General features: G+C 36.6%; 2 protein-coding genes, 3 long non-coding RNA genes and 3 other non-coding genes across 14 annotated transcripts in view; 5 read left to right on the top strand and 3 right to left on the bottom strand.

Annotated features, from left to right (window-relative positions):
• The first annotated feature begins 3,351 nt into the window (after positions 1-3,351).
• rpl10 (ribosomal protein L10) lies at positions 3,352-13,249 on the top strand. Of its 2 annotated transcripts, none has more exons than XM_087782468.1 (6): positions 3,352-3,479; positions 3,942-4,000; positions 4,534-4,641; positions 5,067-5,205; positions 5,275-5,437; positions 13,112-13,249. In XM_087782468.1, exons 1-6 carry the CDS (start codon positions 3,457-3,459, stop codon positions 13,232-13,234), a joined length of 615 nt encoding a protein of 204 aa, XP_087638594.1. In that variant the 5' UTR covers positions 3,352-3,456; the 3' UTR covers positions 13,235-13,249. The 2 variants fall into 2 exon arrangements, with proteins under 2 accessions (XP_087638594.1, XP_087638593.1); XM_087782467.1 differs by lacking the exon at positions 13,112-13,249 and adding an exon at positions 5,810-6,016 and having other exon boundaries at positions 3,354-3,479.
• Positions 4,291-4,423, top strand: LOC148059336 (small nucleolar RNA SNORA70). Its single transcript, XR_015709515.1, has one exon. It is a non-coding gene; the product is annotated as a small nucleolar RNA SNORA70 (small nucleolar RNA).
• On the top strand, positions 4,841-4,973 carry LOC148059335 (small nucleolar RNA SNORA70). Its single transcript, XR_015709513.1, has one exon. It is a non-coding gene; the product is annotated as a small nucleolar RNA SNORA70 (small nucleolar RNA).
• LOC148059334 (small nucleolar RNA SNORA70) lies at positions 5,504-5,636 on the top strand. Its single transcript, XR_015709523.1, has one exon. It is a non-coding gene; the product is annotated as a small nucleolar RNA SNORA70 (small nucleolar RNA).
• Positions 6,564-8,903, bottom strand: LOC148059333 (uncharacterized). The gene is made up of 10 exons (XR_015709504.1): positions 8,829-8,903; positions 8,691-8,726; positions 8,310-8,411; positions 7,905-8,007; positions 7,558-7,683; positions 7,332-7,481; positions 7,173-7,260; positions 6,947-7,104; positions 6,840-6,868; positions 6,564-6,689 (listed from the first exon to the last, which is right to left on the bottom strand). It is a non-coding gene; the product is annotated as an uncharacterized LOC148059333 (long non-coding RNA).
• On the top strand, positions 10,436-11,746 carry LOC148059332 (tumor necrosis factor receptor superfamily member 14-like). Its single transcript, XM_087781859.1, has 6 exons — positions 10,436-10,562; positions 10,687-10,789; positions 10,933-11,058; positions 11,135-11,284; positions 11,356-11,443; positions 11,512-11,746. The coding sequence occupies exons 1-6, from the start codon at positions 10,515-10,517 to the stop codon at positions 11,702-11,704; spliced, it is 708 nt and encodes a 235-aa protein (XP_087637985.1). The 5' UTR covers positions 10,436-10,514; the 3' UTR covers positions 11,705-11,746.
• Positions 13,250-13,281: 32 nt separating the features above from the next.
• Positions 13,282-22,633, bottom strand: part of LOC148059324 (uncharacterized) — a 42,608-nt gene continuing 33,256 nt past the window's right edge. For 2 of the 5 annotated variants that reach the window (XR_015709501.1, XR_015709503.1), the window contains exons 5-10: positions 14,574-14,699; positions 14,348-14,497; positions 14,189-14,276; positions 13,963-14,120; positions 13,848-13,876; positions 13,282-13,781 (exon numbers count right to left, since the gene is read on the bottom strand). This is a non-coding gene — a long non-coding RNA (uncharacterized LOC148059324). Of the gene's footprint in view, positions 13,782-13,847; positions 13,877-13,962; positions 14,121-14,188; positions 14,277-14,347; positions 14,498-14,573; positions 14,700-14,852; positions 14,956-15,404; positions 17,091-22,633 lie in introns of those variants that run through there. The other 3 variants (XR_015709500.1, XR_015709499.1, XR_015709502.1) reach the window with 3 other exon arrangements.
• Positions 19,190-20,088, bottom strand: LOC148059330 (uncharacterized). 2 transcript variants are annotated; one of them, XR_015709436.1, is made up of 4 exons: positions 19,981-20,088; positions 19,755-19,904; positions 19,596-19,683; positions 19,190-19,527 (listed from the first exon to the last, which is right to left on the bottom strand). It is a non-coding gene; the product is annotated as an uncharacterized LOC148059330 (long non-coding RNA). The 2 variants fall into 2 exon arrangements; XR_015709435.1 differs by having other exon boundaries at positions 19,596-19,904.

Here is a 22,633-nt window from a genome sequence, read left to right as displayed (position 1 = left end):
GACTAAATTATGGTGCATTTAAACGAGAGCTAAATAAAGACAGAGCCATGGAGACGTACTTTGGAGAATGGAAACACTCGGACCAAATTTAGTTTCTGAGAAGCACTTGCTTGTATGACCTAAGTCTGCAATGATTTGCTGCCACACTTGTTGAGGAACAAGTTCTATTTTACAAGGATCTTTGCAAATTGGGTTATTCTAGACAGGAAAACAGGATGAAACACATTTTAAAGGGATGAAGAGAGGGAGAAAGAAAGAGCAACAGTCCGTCTGTAGCTACAACTTTCAAGTAACTTTGACTTATTAGATTGTCAGTGTATTTCCTGTGAGGCCTAATGTGGCTTATATTTCAGTATTTTTCTCTCTTTGGCTGACTGCTCCGTCTCTTAAGAACTTGGATGACATCATATGATCTCATTACTGAAGCAGGCGAGTCTGACATGGACCTGCAGAGACACGACTGGAAGAGAGGGACAGATCCACATCCACTACTGAGTCACCCATTCACTCCACAGCTTCCGCTGATTCACCAGTTTATTATATACATTGCATTTTACTAATCATTTCTTCTTCATAAGGAGCGGGAAGGAGATAATAAAGATCAGTTTATCATAAACTGCATTTTTTTTTCTTCTTTCTGGCTGTTCATCGTAACATTCCGTTGGAACTTCCTGATCAACAGCAGCAACAAATGACCACTCAGCATAAACTAAATCCTCTATTGCTCAACTCTGCTTTTATAATCACACATCTAATGTGTGACTAAACAAAGGAACATTTACACTTTAAAGAAACATTAACTCTAGCCCTAGTAATACATTATTTTTTGGTACTGAAGGTAAAATTATTTCAATAACTGAAGTTAAATCTATATCTCTTGTCTTGAAATTTAACTTGTGAGGATCAATACTCATTTCTGACACACACCAGCAACTATGGACAATACAGAGCCACCAAATAACCTCTATGGATGCTAAATGGAAAGTACATGGAATTTTGCATTTTAATTGGGATCAGAATTCTTTGACTTCATGTCTCTGTCTTGCTGTCAAGAGATGTACCGAGTAAATGAAAACCAATTAAAAAGTGATGATTATACTATTTCTAAAAGTAATTTGACTACTGGCTTCAGCAAGATCACAGATTGTGTGATGTTTGCAATACTTTATTTCAAACCATGAAACCCACTGACACACACAAACACACACGCCCAAGCCACACTTCCTTTTTGACAGCAACATAAAGGGTGTTAGCTTTCACAGCCTAATGTTTGGTCACTAATAGGTTTCGTTCAAATTCACATGCTTTATTTTGTGTGCGACCATGTTTGGTTGCTATCACTGCGGTGTCATCCTCCCTGAGCTGTGTATCCCCAAGAGATTTTGAAAAAAATAGGAACTTGGCCAGATAGGGAGGACATCATTAACTGATTAGTGACCTTCTCATGAGTCTGCACAGGCATCCCTGTCAGAGTTCAAACTCCTCTCACATCCGCCCTCGGACTGTTGGTCACTTGGGAGTGACTATTTACCGTCTCATCAGAAACATAGATTACCACAAAGTAGCGTTATGGTCTAAGCATTGGTGTCCAACAGAATGGGGCAAGAGAAGGAGAAAATAAAGGAGGTTAAAGCAAAATGTCAACAGATGACATGAGGAAGGTTATCCCTGGTTACACGTACGAACAGCTTATAGTCCCAGTATATTTTTTTAAGTTTGAGAACATTAGTTGTAATAACCAACAAAAAGCATTTTATATAACACATAGCAGCTAAAGATAATTAAAAAGTTAGGATTCAAATCTTTGAACTGACTAATGTCAGTGATAACGTTAATTAACCCTAAATTCAACGCTTAACACATCAAAACTAAAATAATTTAAGGTTGAGAATAAACAGGATTAGGCAAATAATGTTGTGCAGTAATACTTTTGTATTAATTGAATTTTGTATATTTGATATAGTCCAATAATCAAAATAAAAAGACGTGTCAACAAGGCTGCTGAGTTCAGGGTTACATTACTATCTCCCACAACACGTTACATTAATATCTCTTAAGAGAGAATTAGATACTAATATTTTAAAGGCAATTGCATAGCAATGACAATATGAAATTTTTCGAGCCATTAGCTGTACCTACAGTTAATAACATACTGTCTAAGTTAAGTTTTTATTGTAAACAGAATCCCTCAGACCCCCAAAAATGACACTGTTTTTGTGGCATCAGATTTCAGCGAGAACAAGGTTAAAATTCCTCAAATTCCTCTGGGAAGTTCAGACATTTGTTCTGCATTACAGTAGTTCAGATATGAGCTCATTGTTCTTATTTTTCCTCAGAGGGTCACAGCACATCATCTGTACAACAGTGAACTCTAGAGGACAGTCTGTGTTAGGACCTGGAATTGTTTCAATTGAATTAAATGCATATTGAATATTTTAGAGAATAAACTTTTTTTTGGGTTATGATTAACAAAATAGTGTAAGATCAACACACAAAATATTTTTTTTAATTACACAGGATACAATGTGTTCGTTTAAATTACATAACATTATTACATTGGGAGTGACGGTAAAATAATGGACTTGTGCAGCCAGCTACATTTTATATTAAAAGAAAATCTGAATCAAATAATCAAAGAATCAACATTATTTTAAGTTTTTCTAAATCTTTTCTTTAGCCTTTTTTTTTTTTTTTACCTTACCAGGGATGATAAGATGAGCTTCCAGAAGTTGTCAGTAGAGTATTTTATCAAACGTCCAGTTGCACCTGCAAAAGTGATAATAATTGGGTTAAGAAATATTATTATGAAATATAAACTTGTAATAAATGAACCACATAATTTCAGACATGAGTTATTTTGTAACAATAAGTAGGTACTAGCTTAATATTGCTTAAACCTAGCATTATACTGCGACCTGTTGGCTACACGTTGTACAGCAGAGTACATTCTATTAACATGGATCCAACGCAACATACTTGAGCTTCAGTTGGGAACTGTGTAGAATAAAATGACGACAACATTAAAATAAACAACTTTTACCTGAAGCCGTGGCGTCATTTAATACGTGATGTATGAATAAACTACTGACAGAGAAAAAGTCTGAACACCTAAAAGTACTTAAACGCATCACAATTTCCCAGGATTCTGTTCGAAAACTTTCAATGTTAAAATATTACTAATAATATAATATACAACAAATAAAGCATATAAAGTGAAATACTTGGACTAAAAAATAATAATACAGTTTCTTTCTTTTTTACTTCTAGAGTCCTTATTTGCCAATATCACGAGGCGGAAGTGACGTCGACTTCCTTTCCTCCATTAGGTGAGTGCGTGGATGGCTCGCGCTTTCTTGGGCTCTCAATAAATTGACAGATTGAAGTCAATTTCCACGTTTGTGTGACTCAATAAATCATTTTAACGTTTCGTATTCGTTCCGTTTGCAGGTTGCAACCATGGGCCGCCGACCAGCCCGCTGGTAAGTTCTCTTACTGGCAGTTTTCGATCGGCCCGGCCCGGCCTCGGTAAAATGGCAGTCGTACCATGTGTCGAGGAAGCTAGCTTACAGGCCTCATGTCTCAACATGCGTTCAGTGACTCTATTATGCTCACTGTTTTGATAAAAGCAGTTATCAAAGACCAGTGAAGTTAATAGAACCCTGTTTCATTAAATTAATCGATCACTTTTAGTACTTGACCAACCTAACGCGTGTTAGCTTGAAGCTAGCACCGGTGGAATAGTACATTGCTAACGGATTAGCATTTAGTCTTAGTTTTCTGTGGTTGATGTACAGACCGATGTTTGCTTTTAGACTTCTTGTAAATGGCTATAAGCATACGCTGTCTAAAAGTAGTTTACTCTATCATTAATATTAATTTGTTGCTTTGTTGCTTTGCCCGTCTTCAAAGTCTGTCACTCTTTAATATTTTGTTCTCCACAGCTACAGATACTGCAAGAACAAGCCCTACCCCAAGTCCCGTTTCTGCAGGGGTGTTCCAGGTATGTGTAACAAACCTGCATTAAATACCTTGAGTTTTCCAAGTTTTTGGAATGAGTTAACTTGTGTGAAAGCTTATTTCCAGGCAGACCAATGTTAAATTGTTCACATTTGAAAGGGGTATCTGAAGATTTGACATTTAAACTTGTAGTGTGGCTGCAGTTCACTTTTAATGAGGTCGCCATTAAGTTTTAAAATGATAAATCACACATGTATGACCTTCATAATTGATCTACCTTCATGTATTGTAAATCTAAAACGTATGGCAAATGGAACTTGTAAATGAATTTTCCTGCAGTCTATTAAGCCGACCAGTTCTGCTGCAGTGTGGCTCTGGTGTGCATAGGCTGCAGACATTGACTCTGTGGCTGTGTATGTCCTCAGCTGTGTGGTGCTGAGTGCTTTAAGGGACCACTGAGACACTGACTTGGATAAATGTATTGTAGTTTAATTATATAGTCATCCCTCTCCCTTCTCTCAAGTCTGTTAAAGTTCTTATCAATGCCTGCGTTCATATTATGTTTGATTCCCGTAGATCCTAAGATCAGGATTTTTGACTTGGGAAGGAAGAAGGCCAAAGTAGATGAATTCCCTCTGTGTGGACACATGGTGTCTGACGAGTACGAGCAGCTGTCCTCCGAAGGTAAGAAAAACTCAACCATGTTGGACACAAATGGATGTTTTTAAAGTTGACTGTTTTGTTTTTGAAGTGCCAAACACTTCCAAATAAATGGCAGGATAACCTTTTCGGTTCATCTTTAATATCTATATACAATGAACATGCTGGCAATCAAGTGTTTCAGCTTTTAAAATGAGATTGTGGAATTTGTAAATGAATTTTCCTGCAGTCTATTAAGCCGACCAGTTCTGCTGCTGTGTGGCTCTGGTGTGCAAAGGCTGCAGACATTGACTCTGTGGCTGTGTATGTCCTCAGCTGTGTGGTGCTGAGTGCTTTAAGGGACCATTGATACACTGACTTGGATAAATGTGTTGTTTAATTACTTCTGATCCTGAGATCAAATTGAAGTATTTTCCTCCATTGAGCCCACTTGACTGTTCATTTTGCAGCTCTGGAGGCCGCCCGTATCTGTGCTAACAAGTACATGGTGAAAACCTGCGGTAAAGATGGCTTCCACATCCGTGTGCGTCTGCATCCCTTCCACGTCATCCGCATCAACAAAATGTTATCGTGCGCTGGAGCTGATAGGTGAGTGTCGCAGCTCTCTACCTGGTCTTTGGATGATCTGGGGGTCTGAGTGTTGCTGCTTTTGTTCAGGCTCCAGACTGGGATGCGTGGTGCTTTTGGAAAACCCCAGGGCACCGTGGCCCGTGTGAACATCGGTCAGGTGATCATGTCTGTGCGTACCAAGGCCCAGAACAAGGAGCATGTGATCGAGGCTCTCCGCAGAGCCAAGTTCAAGTTCCCGGGACGTCAGAAGGTAAAACATTTTAAACCTTCCTTGGGTTATGTCTGATCTTTCTCTGGATCACAGAAGCATAAACCCCTGCAGTCTATTAAGCCGACCAGTTCTGCTGCTGTGTGGCTCTGGTGTGCAAAGGCTGCAGACATTGACTCTGTGGCTGTGTATGTCCTCAGCTGTGTGGTGCTGAGTGCTTTAAGGGACCACTGAGACAAATGGTTTTCCATCTAAAATATTTGACTGTTTATATGTATTTTTAGTCACCAGTGCTTTAAGTTCCTATTTTAGGATACACGTGTATCTCTATCTGCTAAATCACTGTTTAACAATGTTGGATCTTGTTCTATGAAAATGAGTTATGCTGAATCACGGTCAAATTGTTTTGTGTAGATCCACATCTCCAAGAAGTACGGCTTCACCAAGTTCAACGCAGAAGACTTTGACGAAATGATGGCAGAGAAGCGCCTCATTCCTGACGGCTGTGGAGTGAAGTACATCCCCAACAGAGGACCTCTGTCCCGCTGGAAGGCCATCCACGCCAAGTAAAGCAGTAGCTCTTTAGTTCACAGAGAACCAATAAAAGTGGATTTGATCACACATTTGACTGTTGAGCTTTTTATTCTATGAACTACTAGATGAGTCTAAATGTGCTCTTGTATAGCAAGACATTCAGCAGTATCACTTCAATGTACTTGAGACAAATGACTGTTTATTAAAAACTACATCTCTGGCCACACATGCAGAATTGTACTGTTTCTGATCCCAGCATGAAGGGAATCGCAGGGTTGTTATGAATTGATTAATTGAAGATATGTTTCTCTTCACATTAAGACTAAATCAAAGAGTTTGGAGCCTATTTTACTTTTTACTAAAATGATCTTAAACTGTTTATACAGAGTGGATCTTGTATAACGGTGAATAAAAAAAAAAAATTACACTTGCATTTCCCCAGTTAAGGAGCTCAGGCGAAAAGGAAACCTGGCTGATGTTTAAATGATCAGCCATTCATGAGATTAATGAAAGGTTTGACAGAATCTGGATGATTTTTATATCACAGACTAAGATACACACACAGGCAAATGAAAAAAAAGCCAGAAATGTTATGTTCACTGAACAGAATTTATTAAATATGTTACATATTCTATAAAAGTGAAACATTTTCAATTACACAGAATCTACTTTAATATCGTGTCCAAAAATATCAACTGTTCAGCCGGTCCGGCAGCTGGTGCGGCGCTTTCTGCATTAGTTTTTCCAAATTTAAAATTTCCTAAATGGAGTCAAATGTTATTAAACAAGATTCAGACTGGAATCTGATTCATTATGAATTAAACATATTTAAACTTGGGTAACAAGTACACTGTAATAAAATAATTTTAATTTGTAAAAATACTGAAAAGAAAAATCAATTCTTACATACCTCCTTTCTTCTTCTGTTGGGTTTTTTGTCTGGTTAAGAAGGAAATAATTAAAACAAACCAAGATGTTCATAAATCAATGTACAAATATGATTTGATGGACTTTTACCTCTTTGTCTTTTTATAAAATGACAAACTACAGAACATGTGATCAGTAGAACGATCACAATCACAGCAACAATAATTCCAGCCATTCCTCCTGGTGTCAAACCTTCTCGACAAACAGAGTCAGAAGAAATAGTTCCTTCTCGTAGATTTGTTGAACATCTACAAAGACAAGTGGAGACAGTTTAGAAGAAAACATCTGGAGCAAACATTTGTGAAGCTTCACTCACTGTTTGTGATCCTGACATGACGTGAACGTTCCATTTGAAAATGTTCCTTCACTGCAGGTTCCACACTCAGTGTCTGTGGAGGACGTTCCTGTGAAGAACATTGTGTGTGTCTTATAGTTTCTGCACTCTTGCATTTCACATGTTGGATGTGAAACTCACCTGCTCTGATGATGAACTGTCCTGGTTCACATGTGGAGTGTTGCTGTGCTGCCACACATGTGTCCACTGAGCCGTCCACACAGAAAAAACCCTCCAGAGGTTCACACTTGGTGTTTGCTGTGAAGGTACAGGATCTGATCTCTCTCAGTCCTGTTAGTCAATAACAAATTCTACATCACATCTACATACTGACCAACTCATCATTCTAGTGAAGAACAAACTTTACCTTCAGTACAGACCAGACACTTGAAACAATGTTTCTCTCCGTTATATTTGTTCATGTAAGTTCCATCATCACAGGAAATACAGGACGTAGGTCGAAATTCTGTACAATCAACTCTTACTTTGTGACCTGTTAGACAAATAAATAAATCAGTAGTTTAAGTTACATTTTAAGACTTGATCTCACTAGTGTCTGAGAACTGATAATGAAGTCTCGACCACTTCTTACTTAAAATGAAAATAATAATTTCAACATTCAGAGCATGTTTAAAATAAAAGTCAGAAAATAGGTCACAAATACAACAAGTCATAAATCAACACATAGAGTTGAGGATCAAGACTGGATCTTACCTGGTTCACACTTTGGACAACAATCTTCTCCTTCGTCTGTCCTCAACACATATTCAGTGTAGTGACAGGTCAGTGTGTTTACCTCCATTATAGTAGAAAACAACTGTATAAACAAAATATATAAACAAACTAAATCACTGGTAAGTGGAGTTACAACAATACTCCACACACAACTTTAAATAACGTATATTTTAGTGTCCAAATGAATACTATTATGTCTGTAAATCTTTGTGTTGACATACTTTATAACATCCATGTGTATATGCAAGTGTTAAGAACATTAATAACTAATTCCTGGTTTTACCTTCAACAAAATACCTTCATATTAAGAACATGTTATAGAATCACACACACAGTAACTATTCTGGTTACACGAAAATTGTATCATATAAAAACAAAACTCACCAGTAAAAGAAGAATCGACAGAAATCCTCTCGTCATGTTTTCAGGACTTTATCCAGAATTCATTCATGATCTCTAGTATAAACATCTGTCAACAAGGAACATCTGGAGTGTAAAAAATAAAGTTCAAAAGGATTAAACTGATATCATGTTTGTTTTTTACCTTTATACTTCATGTGGACCTTTGACTGCTATAAACACTGTAGGTTGTCAGTGAAATAAAAGATAACAATCTTCAATATCAATAACAGTTGGTTTCTGTTTCTATCTCATCCATGCACACATGGTTAATATTTAAACTCTAACAAATACAAAGTTGAAAATGTTGATCTGCTAATTTATTTTCAAATGTATTTACTTTATATAAAAACAAAAACAATTTACCTGGTGACTCTACTTTGATCCTGGTCCTTTGTGACGCTGAATACAGGAAAAAAAACGCTTAAATCTTTAACATCCTGGTCCTTGTCTTACATTAGAAACACAACACTACACAACAACTACACACTTTTACTTGCTCACCATTTCCCTGAGAAAATTCAAAAGGTTACAATCTTGTCGGTTGTGTTGGTTCTGACCCTGCAGCGTCTTCCTGAAAGTCTTGTGGAGTCAGTTCAAGAATCAAAGTTCACAACATTTAAAGGAGAGACCGAGTTAATGTTTCATCTTGTCGCACATGCGCAGATGGATCATTTATTTCTCAGATAGTTTACTGAAGCTAAAATAATGTATAATATATCTACACTGTGTCATGTGCTGTTTTTCTATTTATTTTTTGTTTGTAGCTTGTGTGCAAGTTATATATATTGATTCGTTTTAGTAACACTAGAGGGCAGCAGAGAGAACAAGTTGTTTGCGTGCGGGTGGAGAGAGAGGAAGATCTTATCAGATCACCTGTGCAGGTGAAGCTTCTGTCTACAGAGCATGACTGCAGCAGAGGGAGAAGAAAAAAGAGATAAATCTCTCTCGTACACGTATTGTTTTCTCGTTTATTTCACTCAGTTTTACACTTATTCTTATACAACCGTATTACGTTAATGTTGTCATTTAAATTAAAACATCCAATTGAGATTAAACTCAAACCATATTTGTTAGATACAAAGCAAGAAAGATATCGATTTCAACCCATTTTGTTGACTGTAATGACTTGTATAACCGGATGTTTTAAAATGAATATTTATAATAGGGTTAAAAATACAACAGTTTGATGTATTTCGTTTCCACTTTGGGTTGACCTTCTTTCGAGTAGACACGCCCCTTCTCGCTGTTGCTCCACCCGCGGGAGATTCAAGAGTCACTAGTCTCTACATGAATGACAATATTCAGTTAGGATAAGATCGTGGTGAGTTTATATTTTTCTTTTAACGCTGTGTTGGTTTGGTTTGTGTGTCTCTGCTATTCCTGCTGTTATTTATGGTGACTCTGAATACCAGGTACCTCGTCCTAAATGACATGTCACTCAGAGTGATGAATTCTTTAATAATGATTCAGTCCTTTTCCAGGGTTAGGCTGAAGAGATGCCCTGACTTGACTCTTTATTTACTTTGTCTCTTTATTTACTTTGTCCCTTTATTTACTTTGTCTCTTTATTTACTTCGTCCCTTTATTTACTTTGTCTCTTTATTCAATTTGTTTCTTTATTCAATTTGTCTCTTTATTTACTTTATGTTGCTTGTCTAATAGTATAGTTTGCCTCCTAGTTTAATTCATCTCATAGTTTATTTCGCTCGCTTCTAAGATGTTTATGTTGCTTCATTTTGTTTAGTCTCTTTAGAACAATCCAAACATGTTGTTGTTGGACAATATCCATTTATTTAAATTAAAGACCAGCCCCTAGAGGGAGGTGAACTTTTGGTCGGTTACACATCAAAGACTCCTCCCCTTGACAATTCAAATCTGTCGAACGTAAGTGAAATTCATGCCATATTTAATACAAACTAGATGAGGATGATTTTAATAATTCAGTTTATTTGTGAAGTTTAAGCCCAATAATGTTCCTGATTGAACTCTTTTCTCTCCTGGTTAAATGTATCTTCTTTTGGATTTCAGCTAGTATGTAATAATAAATTGTATATGTACAGTATATTTAATTTGAATATTGTGTGTTTGTGTGTGTGTGTATTGTTTTGGTGTGACTGAGCATATTCATGAAACAATTTCTTTCTTTTCAACCCCAGATGTTTCATGTTGATGGACAGCGTATAAAATATGTTTCAAAGGATGACAATTGGATGTTTGAAAATTCTTGTGTTACTGGTAAGTTTTGTTCTATACATTTCAGTAATAAAGTTAGATGTTGGTCTGTGTCATTTAATTTAATGAAAAACTGAGCATTTTTCCTCTGATCATGGATTAGATTCATAATGTTTTGTTTATACAGTTGCTTTCTACTATAACGGAGGTAAACACACTGACCTGTCACTACACTGAATATGTGTTGAGGACAGACGGAGAAGAAGAATGTTGTCCAAAGTGTATTCCAGGTAAGATCCAGTCTTGGTCCTCGACTGTGTTTGAAGTCAGACTTACAACTATGATGGAACAAAAATGTTGACAATGTTTTTGCTACTTTAAGTAACAGGCAGAAGTCTTAGTCAAACTAGTGATTTATTTATTTGTCTAACAGGTCACAAAGTAAGAGTTCATTGTACAGAATTTCAAGGTACGTCCTGCACTGACTGTGATGATGGAACTTACATGGACAAACTTAACGGAGAGAAACATTGTTTCAAGTGTCTGGTCTGTACTGAAGGTAAAGTTTGTTCTTCACTAGAATGATGAGTTGGTCAGTATGTAGATGTGATGTAGAATTTGTTATTGACTAACAGGACTGAGAGAGATCAGATCCTGTACCTTCACAGCAAACACCAAGTGTGAACCTCTGGAGGGTTTTTTCTGTGTGGACGGCTCAGTGGACACATGTGTGGCAGCACAGCAACACTCCACATGTGAACCAGGACAGTTCATCATCAGAGCAGGTGAGTTTCACATCCAACATGTGAAATGCAAGAGTGCAGAAACTATAAGACACACACAATGTTCTTCACAGGAACGTCCTCCACAGACACTGAGTGTGGAACCTGCAGTGAAGGAACATTTTCAAATGGAACGTTCACGTCATGTCAGGATCACAAACAGTGAGTGAAGATTCACAAATGTTTGCTCCACATGTTTTCTTCTAAACTGTCTCCACTTGTCTTTGTAGATGTTCAACATATCTAGGAGAAGGAACTATTTCTTCTGACTCTGTATGTTTGACACCAGCAGAAGTGGCTGGAATTATTGTTTCTGTGATTATGATCGTTCTACTGATCACATGTTCTGTAGTTTATTGGTTAATTAAAAAAAAATACAAAGATGTGAAGACAGTAATCTATAAAAACGCATCGTTCTATTGATTAATTCTCATCTGGTCATGTTTGTCTTTCCATCTCCATTTTTTAAACTTTTCTATTCTATTTTTATTGTCAAACAAGCTTCATATACTTGTTTACTTTGTACTTGTGTTTATTATAAGAAGTTAAAAAAAAAGTGGATTCTCTGTCAAATTTGTGAATGAATAATATCTTTTCAAAATGGTATTTTCTTCCTGACTCTTTACAATGTGCAGTAATAACTTCAATCCTAGAACTAGGAAAAAAATGTCAACCAAACATTTCTCTTTGAGAACCAAACGTTTATTGGGATGTGACTCATAAATATTGTGGAAACTGCTCACAAATAGACTAGAAAATTGTATCTCATTCTTGGTTCATGGAGATCAAGATGGTCTTAAACATCATTTACACATTAAAATGATTCAAAAGATACAACTTTGCCGTTACCACAGCTTTAATGTAACAAAACCATCTTTCTTTAAGTGAATAAAGGTCAAATCCAGTCATAAAGACTCCATTACTAACACAAAAATGAATTTACGTATATAGGGGTAAAGGGGTCAAGATTAACCCTTTAATTAAATCAATATTAAAGTCAGATTTCGAGACTAAACCCTTGATCGCTGCATAAGTGAGTAAATTGCCAGTTATTCAATTCTTTCAGTTTGTTAAATGTTTGTGTTAATGCACAACAAGATCTAATATTTGTTGTGACTTATTTTACAACGTAAACCTTGTATTGCATCTATTTAATTAATACTTTCTTTTGTTCCAAGTCGTTTTGTAATATTTCTGATGCATGTCTTAATCATTAATATCATTTTCTTCGTGAACAATTAAATGTGTTTTTTCTGAGTCACATGGAGGAAGCAGAGTTTTCATCTTGGACAGTTTCTCTGCAGTGTGTTTGGAATGTACTGTATTTTGTCTGTATTCATGTATTTATTTTTGGGGTGAATTTTGTGTGTTTTGTTTGTTTTTAATACCATGATTATAATACACGAATATTCTTTTTTTATTTGTATGTTTTTTAGTTTAAAACACTGCACTGCATTATGACGGGCTTGTTATCTGATAGACGCAGATATTTATTCTTAAAACGAAGAAATTGCTAAACACCTGTTCTTCTTCCTCGTTTCTCTGAGAACATTCAAAACGTTGTTTGTTCTGAACCTGCAGCTTCTTGAATATCCTGGAGAGTCAGGGGTGTCAAACTCTTAAAGCAGTCTAAGTAACAGGTCCAACAAAATGTACATTTACCAAACATTTTGATATTGTCTTGACTTTACCTTCTTTTTAGTCACCAGTGCATTAAGTTCCTATGTTAGGATACACGTGTCTCTCTATCTGCTAAATCACTGTTTAACAATGTTGGATCTTGTCCTATGAAAATGCGTTCTGCTGAATCAGTCAAATATTTCTGTGTAGATCCACATCTCCAAGAAGTACGGCTTCACCAAGTTCAACGCTTGTGACTTTGATGAAATGATGGCAGAGAAGCGTCTCATTCCTGACGGCTGTGGAGTGAAGTACATCCTCAAACCTGGCTGATGTTTAAATGACATTTATGAGATTAATGAAAGGTTTGACAGAAACTGGATGTTTTCTGTATCACAGACACACACAGGTAAATTAAAACACACATAAATATGTTATGTTCACTGAACAGATAATTCGACTTTAATCTCCTTTAATATCCTCGTGTCCATTTCACAGCATTTTATAAAATGTCAAATACTGTTCAGTTGTGAACTTCCACCACAGACATTCACACCGACTCAGTTCATATTCAACGTCTGCTGTTTCTCTCTGGTCTGTTTATCTGGATTCTTGTCGCGGGGGCAGCAGCTTCAGCAGAGAGGTCCATACTTTCTTCTCCCCAGCGACATCGTCCAGCTCTTTCTGGAGGACCCCCCTGTGTTTCCAGCCCAGTGGAGGAACATGGTTCTTCAGTGTGTCCTGGATCAGTGGAACATCATCTGAACATCTCACCAGGCAGGAGGTTAAGGAGGCTTTCTTAAACAGATAACTTAGACTCTTCCTGCTGCTGGTCCGGCCCTTTCGGCTGCTGGTCCGGCTTAGGTAGGCAACAAGTGCTCTGTAATAAATTGAATTTAATGAGTAAGATTAAAAATACTGAAAAGGAAAATCAATTCTTCCATACCTCCATTATTCTTCTGTGGTCCTTTATGTCTGGTTGAGAAGAAAAATAATTAAAACAAACTATAAACTAACTAACAAATGAATCAATGTTAAAAGGTGATTTCATGGACTTTTACCTCTTTGTCTTTTTATAAAATGACAAACTACAGGACATGTGATCAGTAGAACTATCATAATCCCAGCAACAATAATTCCAACCACTTCTCCTGGTGTCAAACCTTCTCCACATACAGAGTCAGAAGAAATAGTTCCTTCTCGTAGATATGTTGAACATCTACAAAGACAAGTGGAGACAGTTTAGAAGAAAACATCTGGAGCAAACATTTGTGAAGCTTCACTCACTGTTTGTGATCCTGACATGACGTGAACGTTCCATTTGAAAATGTTCCTTCACTGCAGGTTCCACACTCAGTGTCTGTGGAGGACGTTCCTGTGAAGAACATTGTGTGTGTCTTATAGTTTCTGCACTCTTGCATTTCACATGTTGGATGTGAAACTCACCTGCTCTGATGATGAACTGTCCTGGTTCACATGTGGAGTGTTGCTGTGCTGCCACACATGTGTCCACTGAGCCGTCCACACAGAAAAAACCCTCCAGAGGTTCACACTTGGTGTTTGCTGTGAAGGTACAGGATCTGATCTCTCTCAGTCCTGTTAGTCAATAACAAATTCTACATCACATCTACATACTGACCAACTCATCATTCTAGTGAAGAACAAACTTTACCTTCAGTACAGACCAGACACTTGTAACAATTTTTCTCTCCGCTATATTTGTTCATGTAAGTTCCATCATCACAGTCAGTGCAGGACGTACCTTGAAATTCTGTACAATCGTCTCTTACTTTGTGACCTGTTAGACAAAATAATAAATCACTAGTTTGACTAAGACTTCTGCCTGTTACCTAAAGTAGCAAAAACATTGTCAAAAGTTTTATAGTTGTCATAGTGTCATAGTTGTAAGTCTGAACCTCAAACAAAGTCAAGGACCAAGACTGGATCTTACCTGGAATACACTTTGGACAACATTCTTCTCCTTCGTCTGTCCTCAACACATATTCAGTGTAGTGACAGGTCAGTGTGTTTTCCTCCGTTATAGTAGAAAACAACTGTATAAACAAAACAATTATGAACCATCTTCATCAGTCTCATCATATTTAGAAAGTGAGAGTAGATGAGCACAATTTCATTTCAAGACGACATGCCTGGAAGATTCGTCTTTTTATCTGTGATACTGTGAAGTTTTTTTTTTAACTATATTAATGCTTGTGGATATTGTCCGTAGGTTTTGCCCGTAGACCAACCGTAGGTTCGAATTCCAAACTCCTGATTTAAAAGAGAACCCATTTAAAAAATGCAACAAAACGGTGCAAATAAAAAACAATCCATGTAAATATGTTGAAACATTGTTAGGGCAGTGACCACTTGTGATGGGACAATACGATACAATGTTGACACTGAGAAAAAAATGTCTTCTACTAAACATGCAAAGAATCAAACTTTGAAACAACTGCTGCAGCAACACGTATTGTTAACAAATAGATAGTTGTTATCTCACCAGCATCAGCATCACCACTGTTCTCCACATCATCTTAAAAAGACATTCCAGTCAGGTCCCAGGAGGAGAGATCCACCATCTACAATCTGAGGAAACAAAGGAGACAGTTTGATTGCAGAGCTACGACTGTATTCGCTTTTAGTTGAAAAATAATGTGAGGAGTCTGTATGTTTTTAGAATTCTTCACACTGATAAACTATATTTGCATTGATTCACGTTCTGTTAATAATCTTGGTATGGTATAAAATTGTGTTGTATTTGTGATTTGGCCTAGAAGATTTAACTTAAAAACATGGGGTTCTTCTCCCCGCTTAAAGTTTGAAGCGCTTCTATACACAGTATTACGGTAGTGACACGCTTCGGCGTCCTCGTCAGAGGTTTAGTTCCTATTTCATTTCAAGACGACAGGGTCGCAAGGCATGCTGGGTTTTTTTTTTCTTCTCGATTTCACCTATAACGTTGCGTTCCGGAAATGGTTTCTGTTTATTTTGTTTGCTACTGTTTTATTGCAACGTTCGTTTCCCAAGACTTTAAGCAAAGTTAGAATTGAAAGAGTGGTTTAGTCACCATGACTGAAAGAGACGGTGTCACTCTACATATTGTAACCGAACCCTTTTCTAAGATTCTCTTGATTGTGCACGTGAGTTAAGTTTGTTCCTCTTTTCACGCACCATATTTTTTAATATTTTTATTTGTAATTATCAAACTTTGTTATTTTCTTCGTTTCCTTTCTGTTATTTTTTAATGATCAACACATTAATAAAAATGGATAAAACACTTGTTTTTCCAAAAATAGCTCAAGTTGTTATTACTTTGATGATGGTTAATAAAAAACATCTGTACTGACCAAGTACAGTATTGTGTATCGACTCCTGGTCCTTATACTCGTTTGACTTTCCCTGTGTTCTGTTTATTTACTTTATTTATTATCAAAAGAAACACATGTATGAGTGTCGGCTCCTCACGCGTGGCTCAACTGAAACACACGCACATGCTACATAAACGTTTATTAGATTAAACGACTAAATCAAGTTTCACATTTAAACCCACAGAGTTAAACAACACTTTTTAAGTATTTAACACAAGAATAAATGAAGTTTTACAAACCTCCTCTCAGCTGTCTGCTCGCGCTGAAACACACTTCGAACTCTTAAAGCGCCAGTAGTACAATACAACAACTGAATACAATTTATGTTTGCGACCCGTTTTTGCTGCAGAGTTCAAATCTATCATTACTACAGTAAAACCAAAACAACAATAATGTTTATTCAAACATCAGTGATGTTTAAGCGGAGAAAATCAAATTCAAGTCGTATTAATAAGACGTATTATTAATCATGTCTGACCACGACCATAAAGACAGTTTTAAAATCCTTAAAAGTTACTAAAAAATATACGATCTATTTTAATTCAACGTTTTTAACGTCAGGCTTTAGGGAGATATAGAAGAATAAATAATCACAAACAAGGAAACATCATTTTGTGAATTTCTCTACAGAGATAAATGAAGCATAAATCTAGCTTATATCTTATTTATTTAGAAGATAGCTGGGAAGGGCGACAGGTCTTGATACCTTCACTTAAACTCAGCGTTACATTTACCGATGTCAATAAAATGAAAAGAGCCTTTAATAAACAACAACATGTACCTCTGCTCCTTCCAGCTGCTATCAGTGATAGTTTCGTAGATTCTTCTGCGTCTGACTGCTCTCCTCCTACCGTAACACCTTCACAAAAACGCAAGTTGTTTTTTTTATAGTTGCGGTTGTCGTAGTGACTTTGACTGTTATAAACCACCATGTAGGTTGACAACGCATGCGCAAATGCATCGTTGATTTCCAACATCGTGTTCTGTACTGACACTAATATAATGTTTTTCCATCATATTTGTCCATCATGACGAGTGCCATGGATCATACATGAACACACATGTTTAATGATAAATATTTGTTACCAGAGAACAATTGTTTCAACTGTAATGAAGCATAAATGTTTGATATTTACTAATTGGTGTTAAATATTAGTTATATTGATGTTTGAGACAAAATGGGGACACTTGGAAAAAAAGAATGACCCACACTGTTAAGTCTTAGTAACACTAGAGGGCAGCAGAGAGTACAAGTTGCTTTGGGTGCAGGTGGAGAGAGAGGACGAGCTAATGAGATCACCTGTGCAGGTGAAGCTTCTGTCTACAGAGCATGACTACAGCCAAGGTAATGTTAAACTCTTCTGTTAAATTGTTCTCATTACGAGAGAATATCCAAGGATTATGGACATAAACTTGTAGTGTGACTGCAGTTCACACTTTTAATGATGTCGTCATTAAGTAGAAAAATGATTAATTACATACATGACCTTTATAATTGATCCAGATCTACTGTATGTTCATGTGTTGTAAATCTAAAACATACAAAGACAGTAGAATTCTAGTGTCTCTGATCCCAGCATGCAGGGAATAGCAGGTTTGATATAAACTTACATGAATTGATTCATTAAAGATATTATTACATTTGTCTCTTTTAACATTAAGACTTCATCACAAAGTATAATTTCTGGAGATTATTTTACTTCAATGTTGACAACAGTTTATACTGAGTGGATCTAGTATAACAGTGAACAAAAACAATATTTTACACTCGCATTTCCCCAGTTAATAAGAAGCTCAGAAACATGACTCATTATCTGCTGATCAGACATTTATGAGATTAATGAAAGGTTTGACAGAAACTGTTTTCTATATCACAGACTAAGATACACACACAGGCAAATGAAAACAGCCAGAAATATGTTATGTTCACTGAACAGATCATTTATAAACACATTTTTCATATTGTATAAAACTGAAACATTCTATTGAATGACTGAACAATCTACTTTAATATCCTCGTGTCCATTTAGTTCATATTCAACCTCTGCTGTCTCTCTGGTCTGTTCATCTGGATTCTTGTCGCGGGGGCAGCAGCTTCAGCAGAGAGGTCCATACTTTCTTCTCCCCAGTTACATTGTCCAACTCTTTCTGGAGGACCCCCCTGTGTTTCCAGCCCAGTGGAGGAACATGGTCTTCAGTGTGTCCTTGGTCTTCCCCGGGTTCTATCAGTGGAACATCATCTGAACATCTCACCAGGAAGGAGGTCATGGAGGCTTTATTTTATCTGATGCTAATCTATCTCATCGACTTCATCCAACACATTTTCATCAATCAGAATCAGAATCCCTTTATTGTCCCGCGAGGGAAAATTCGTTTTAACAACCGCAAGAGCAATATACCAGAAAAAAATAAAACACCCAGAAATAAAATATTAAAAAGAAAAGAAAAAATCTAAATAGAATAGAAAATAAATCTGCACTATATTATATACACAATCATATTTACAAAAATAACAAGAAAGGTGCAGTTAGATAATTATCTGGCTGTGTTCCTGTTGTGGAGTCTGATGGCAGTAGGGAGGAAGGACCTGCGGTACCTCTCCCTCACACACTGGGGATGGAGCATCCTATCACTGATGGAGCTCCTCAATGCCCTCAGTGTGTGCTGGAGAGGGTGAGACAAGTTCCTCCTCATGGATCAATTGATGGTCTAAGAAGAGAAATGAGAGAGAAGTCGGTTTAGATGAAAAAGTTCCATCAAATTCATTAAGATTCTCTCCGATGCTTCAACAATTACGTTTTATTTTCTTCCTTCACCATTTCCTAATTAATAATTAAGAGTCAAATGTTACTAAACAAGATTCAGACTACAATCCGATTGATTATGAATAAAAAATATTTAAACGTAGGTAGGTAACAGGTGCACTGTAATAAAATGATTTTAATGAGTAAGATTAAAAATACTGAAAAGGAAAATCAATTCTTACAAACCTTTTTTCTTCTTCTGTGGTTTCTTTGTCTGGTTAAGAAGAAAAATAATTAAAACAAACCAAGATGTTCATAAATCAATGTAAAAATGTGATTTCATGGACTTTTACCTCTTTGTCTTTTTACAAACCAATAAAGTACAGAACATGTGATCAGTAGAATGATCATAATCACAGAAACAATAATTCCAGCCACTCCTCCTGGTGTCAAACCTTCTCGACATACAGAGTCAGAAGAAATAGTTCCTTCTCGTAGATATGTTGAACATCTACAAAGACAAGTGGAGACAGTTTAGAAGAAAACATCTGGAGCAAACATTTGTGAAGCTTCACTCACTGTTTGTGATCCTGACATGACGTGAACGTTCCATTTGAAAATGTTCCTTCACTGCAGGTTCCACACTCAGTGTCTGTGGAGGACGTTCCTGTGAAGAACATTGTGTGTGTCTTATAGTTTCTGCACTCTTGCATTTCACATGTTGGATGTGAAACTCACCTGCTCTGATGATGAACTGTCCTGGTTCACATGTGGAGTGTTGCTGTGCTGCCACACATGTGTCCACTGAGCCGTCCACACAGAAAAAACCCTCCAGAGGTTCACACTTGGTGTTTGCTGTGAAGGTACAGGATCTGATCTCTCTCAGTCCTGTTAGTCAATAACAAATTCTACATCACATCTACATACTGACCAACTCATCATTCTAGTGAAGAACAAACTTTACCTTCAGTACAGACGAGACACTTGAAACAATGTTTCTCTCCGTTCCATTTGTCCATGTAAGTTCCATCATCACAGGAAATACAGGACGTAGCTTGAAATTCTGTGCAATCAACTCAACTTATTTTGTGACCTGTTAGACAAATAAATACATGTAAATCACAAGTTTAGGTGACAGTTTAAGACTTGATCTCACTAGTGTCTAAGAACTGATAATAAAGTCTCAACCACTTCTTACTTAAAATGAAAATAACAATGTCACAATTCAGAGCATGTTTAAAATAAAAAAAAATAAAAAAATTTGGGCGTCCTCGTCAGAGGTTTATTTATATTTCATTTCATAATTTCACCTATAACGTTGCGTTCCGGAAATGGTTTCTGTTTATTTTGTTTGCTACTGTTTTATTTCAACGTTTGTTTCCCAAGACTTTAAGCAAAGTTAGAATTGAAAGAGTGGTTTAGTCACCATGACTGAAAGAGACGGTGTCACTCTACATATCGTAACCCCACCCTTTTCTAGGAAGCTCTTGATTGTGCACGTGATCTAAGTTTGTTCCTCTTTTCACGCGCCATATTTTTTCCAAAGAATTATTTGTAATTATCGAACTTTGTTATTTTCTTCGTTTCCTTTCTGTTATTTTTAAATTATCAACACATTAATAAAAATGGATAAAACACTTGTTTTTCCAAAAATAGCTCAAATTGTTATTATTTTGATGATGGTTAATAAAAAACATCTGTACTGACCAAGTACAGTATTGTGTATCGGCTCCTGGTCCTTATACTCGTTTGACTTTCCCTGTGTTGTGTTTATTTACTTTATTTATTGTCAAAAGAAACGCATGTATGAGTGTCGGCTCCTCACGAGTGGCTCAACTGAAACACACGCACACGCACACGCACATGCGCTACATAAACCTTTATTCGACTAAACTTGGTCTCAAGTTTCACATTTAAACCCACCGAGTTCAACAATACTTTTTAAGTATTTAACACAAGAATAAATGAAGTTTTACAAACCTCCTCTCAGCTGTCTGCTCGCGCTGGAACATAATACAACAACTGAATACAATTTTTTTATCTATACCTCCTCCTGCACCAACACATGTTTGCGACCCGTTTTTGCTGCAGAGTTCAAATCTATCATTACTACAGTAAAACCAAAACAACAAGAATGTTTATTCAAACATCTGTGATGTTTAAGCGGAGAAAATCAAATTCAAGTCGTATTAATACGACGTATTAATCATGTCTGACCACGACCATAAAGACAGTTTTAAAATCCTTAAAAGTTATTAAAAAATATACGATCTATTTTAATTCAACGTTTTTAACGTCAGGCTTTAGGGAGATATAGAAGAAGAAATAATCACAAACAAGGAAACATCATTTTGTGAATTTCTCTACAGAGATAAATGAAGCATAAATCTAGTTTATATCTTATTTATTTAGAAGATAGCTGGGAAGGGCGACAGACTTTAATAAACAACATGTACCTCTGCTCCTTCCAGCTGGACACTCAACATCCTTATCCTTCAACAGTGGACACTGTGACGTCACTCCTTCAACATCCTTATCCTTGAGAGAAAAGATCATTTAATATCAGAGGATTTTTGAGAATCTATCAGTTATAGTTTGGTAGATTTTTCTGCATGTGACTGTTAAGGCGCTATATAAATAGAGATTATTATTATTATTATAAACCACCATGTAGGTGGACAACGCATGCGCAAATGCGTCGTTGATTTCCAACATCGTGTTCTGTACTGACACTAATATAATGTTTTTCCATCATATTGTCCATCATGACGAGTGCCATGGATCATACATGAACACAAAGGGTTAATGATAAATATTTGTTACCAGAGAACAATTGTTTCAACTGTAATGAAGCATAAATGTTTGCTATTTACCAATTGGTGTTAAATATTAGTTATATTGATGTTTGAGACAAAATGGGGACACTTGGAAAAAAATAATGACCCACACTGTTAAGTCTTAGTAGCACTAGAGGGCAGCAGAGAGTACAAGTTGCTTTGCGTGCAGGTGGAGAGAGAGGAAGATCTAATGAGATCACCTGTGCAGGTGAAGCTTCTGTCTACAGAGCATGAATGCATCAGAGTAAGAAGACAGATGAATAGGTAAATACAACTTCAGAAACGCTGCTGGTATATTGAGTGATGGATCGATGACAATTTCAAATAAACAATTTCCCGAAGGAGACCTTCTGAGGGATCAATAAAGTTCTACCTAAGCTAACCTATCACGTCTCGTGAACCAATTTGTTGATACATATCACCGGTGGAATGCTGTTATCGATGTATTTCTAATTGGTTCTATAGTCTTATTTTTGTGTAGTTGATCATCAGACATGTTTAGACAATGTGTAATTGTTCATAATCATAGTGTGTCTATAAGTTTCATACAAAGGCATCAAAGAATGGAACAGGCTCCCAGACAATCTAAGGAACAAAGCAGATTTTCATCGCTTCCCACAAGCTGTCAAAGACTGGCTTTTAGACCAGCAGACCTGCTCGCACTAGTGGTACGAGATAGGTATTTGTTCATCAGATGACCTTATTAGATTGTACTGTGTTTTTGTATATTATTGTGTTTTTGCTTTACTTGTATGTTGATGTATTAGGTTAACTTTCTAC

This window comes from Callionymus lyra, chromosome 19 (assembly GCF_982586985.1).
Source record: "Callionymus lyra chromosome 19, fCalLyr1.hap1.1, whole genome shotgun sequence".
NCBI classification, from domain to species: Eukaryota; Metazoa; Chordata; class Actinopteri; order Syngnathiformes; family Callionymidae; genus Callionymus; species Callionymus lyra.
Note: the sequence above shows the minus strand (reverse complement) of the source record. Positions and strands in the feature narration are given on the sequence as shown.

Coding starts and splice junctions, on each gene's coding strand:
- rpl10 (XM_087782467.1), top strand. CDS start 3,457: ATGGGCCGCCGACCAGCCCGCTG. Junction 5,206..5,274: donor TCGTGCGCTGGAGCTGATAG/GTGAGTGTCGCA, acceptor GCTTTTGTTCAG/GCTCCAGACTGGGATGCGTG. Junction 5,438..5,809: donor AGTTCCCGGGACGTCAGAAG/GTAAAACATTTT, acceptor TGTTTTGTGTAG/ATCCACATCTCCAAGAAGTA.
- LOC148059332 (XM_087781859.1), top strand. CDS start 10,515: ATGTTTCAAAGGATGACAATTGGATGTTTGAAAATTCTTGTGTTACTG. Junction 11,059..11,134: donor GTGTCTGGTCTGTACTGAAG/GTAAAGTTTGTT, acceptor ATTGACTAACAG/GACTGAGAGAGATCAGATCC. Junction 11,285..11,355: donor ACAGTTCATCATCAGAGCAG/GTGAGTTTCACA, acceptor TGTTCTTCACAG/GAACGTCCTCCACAGACACT.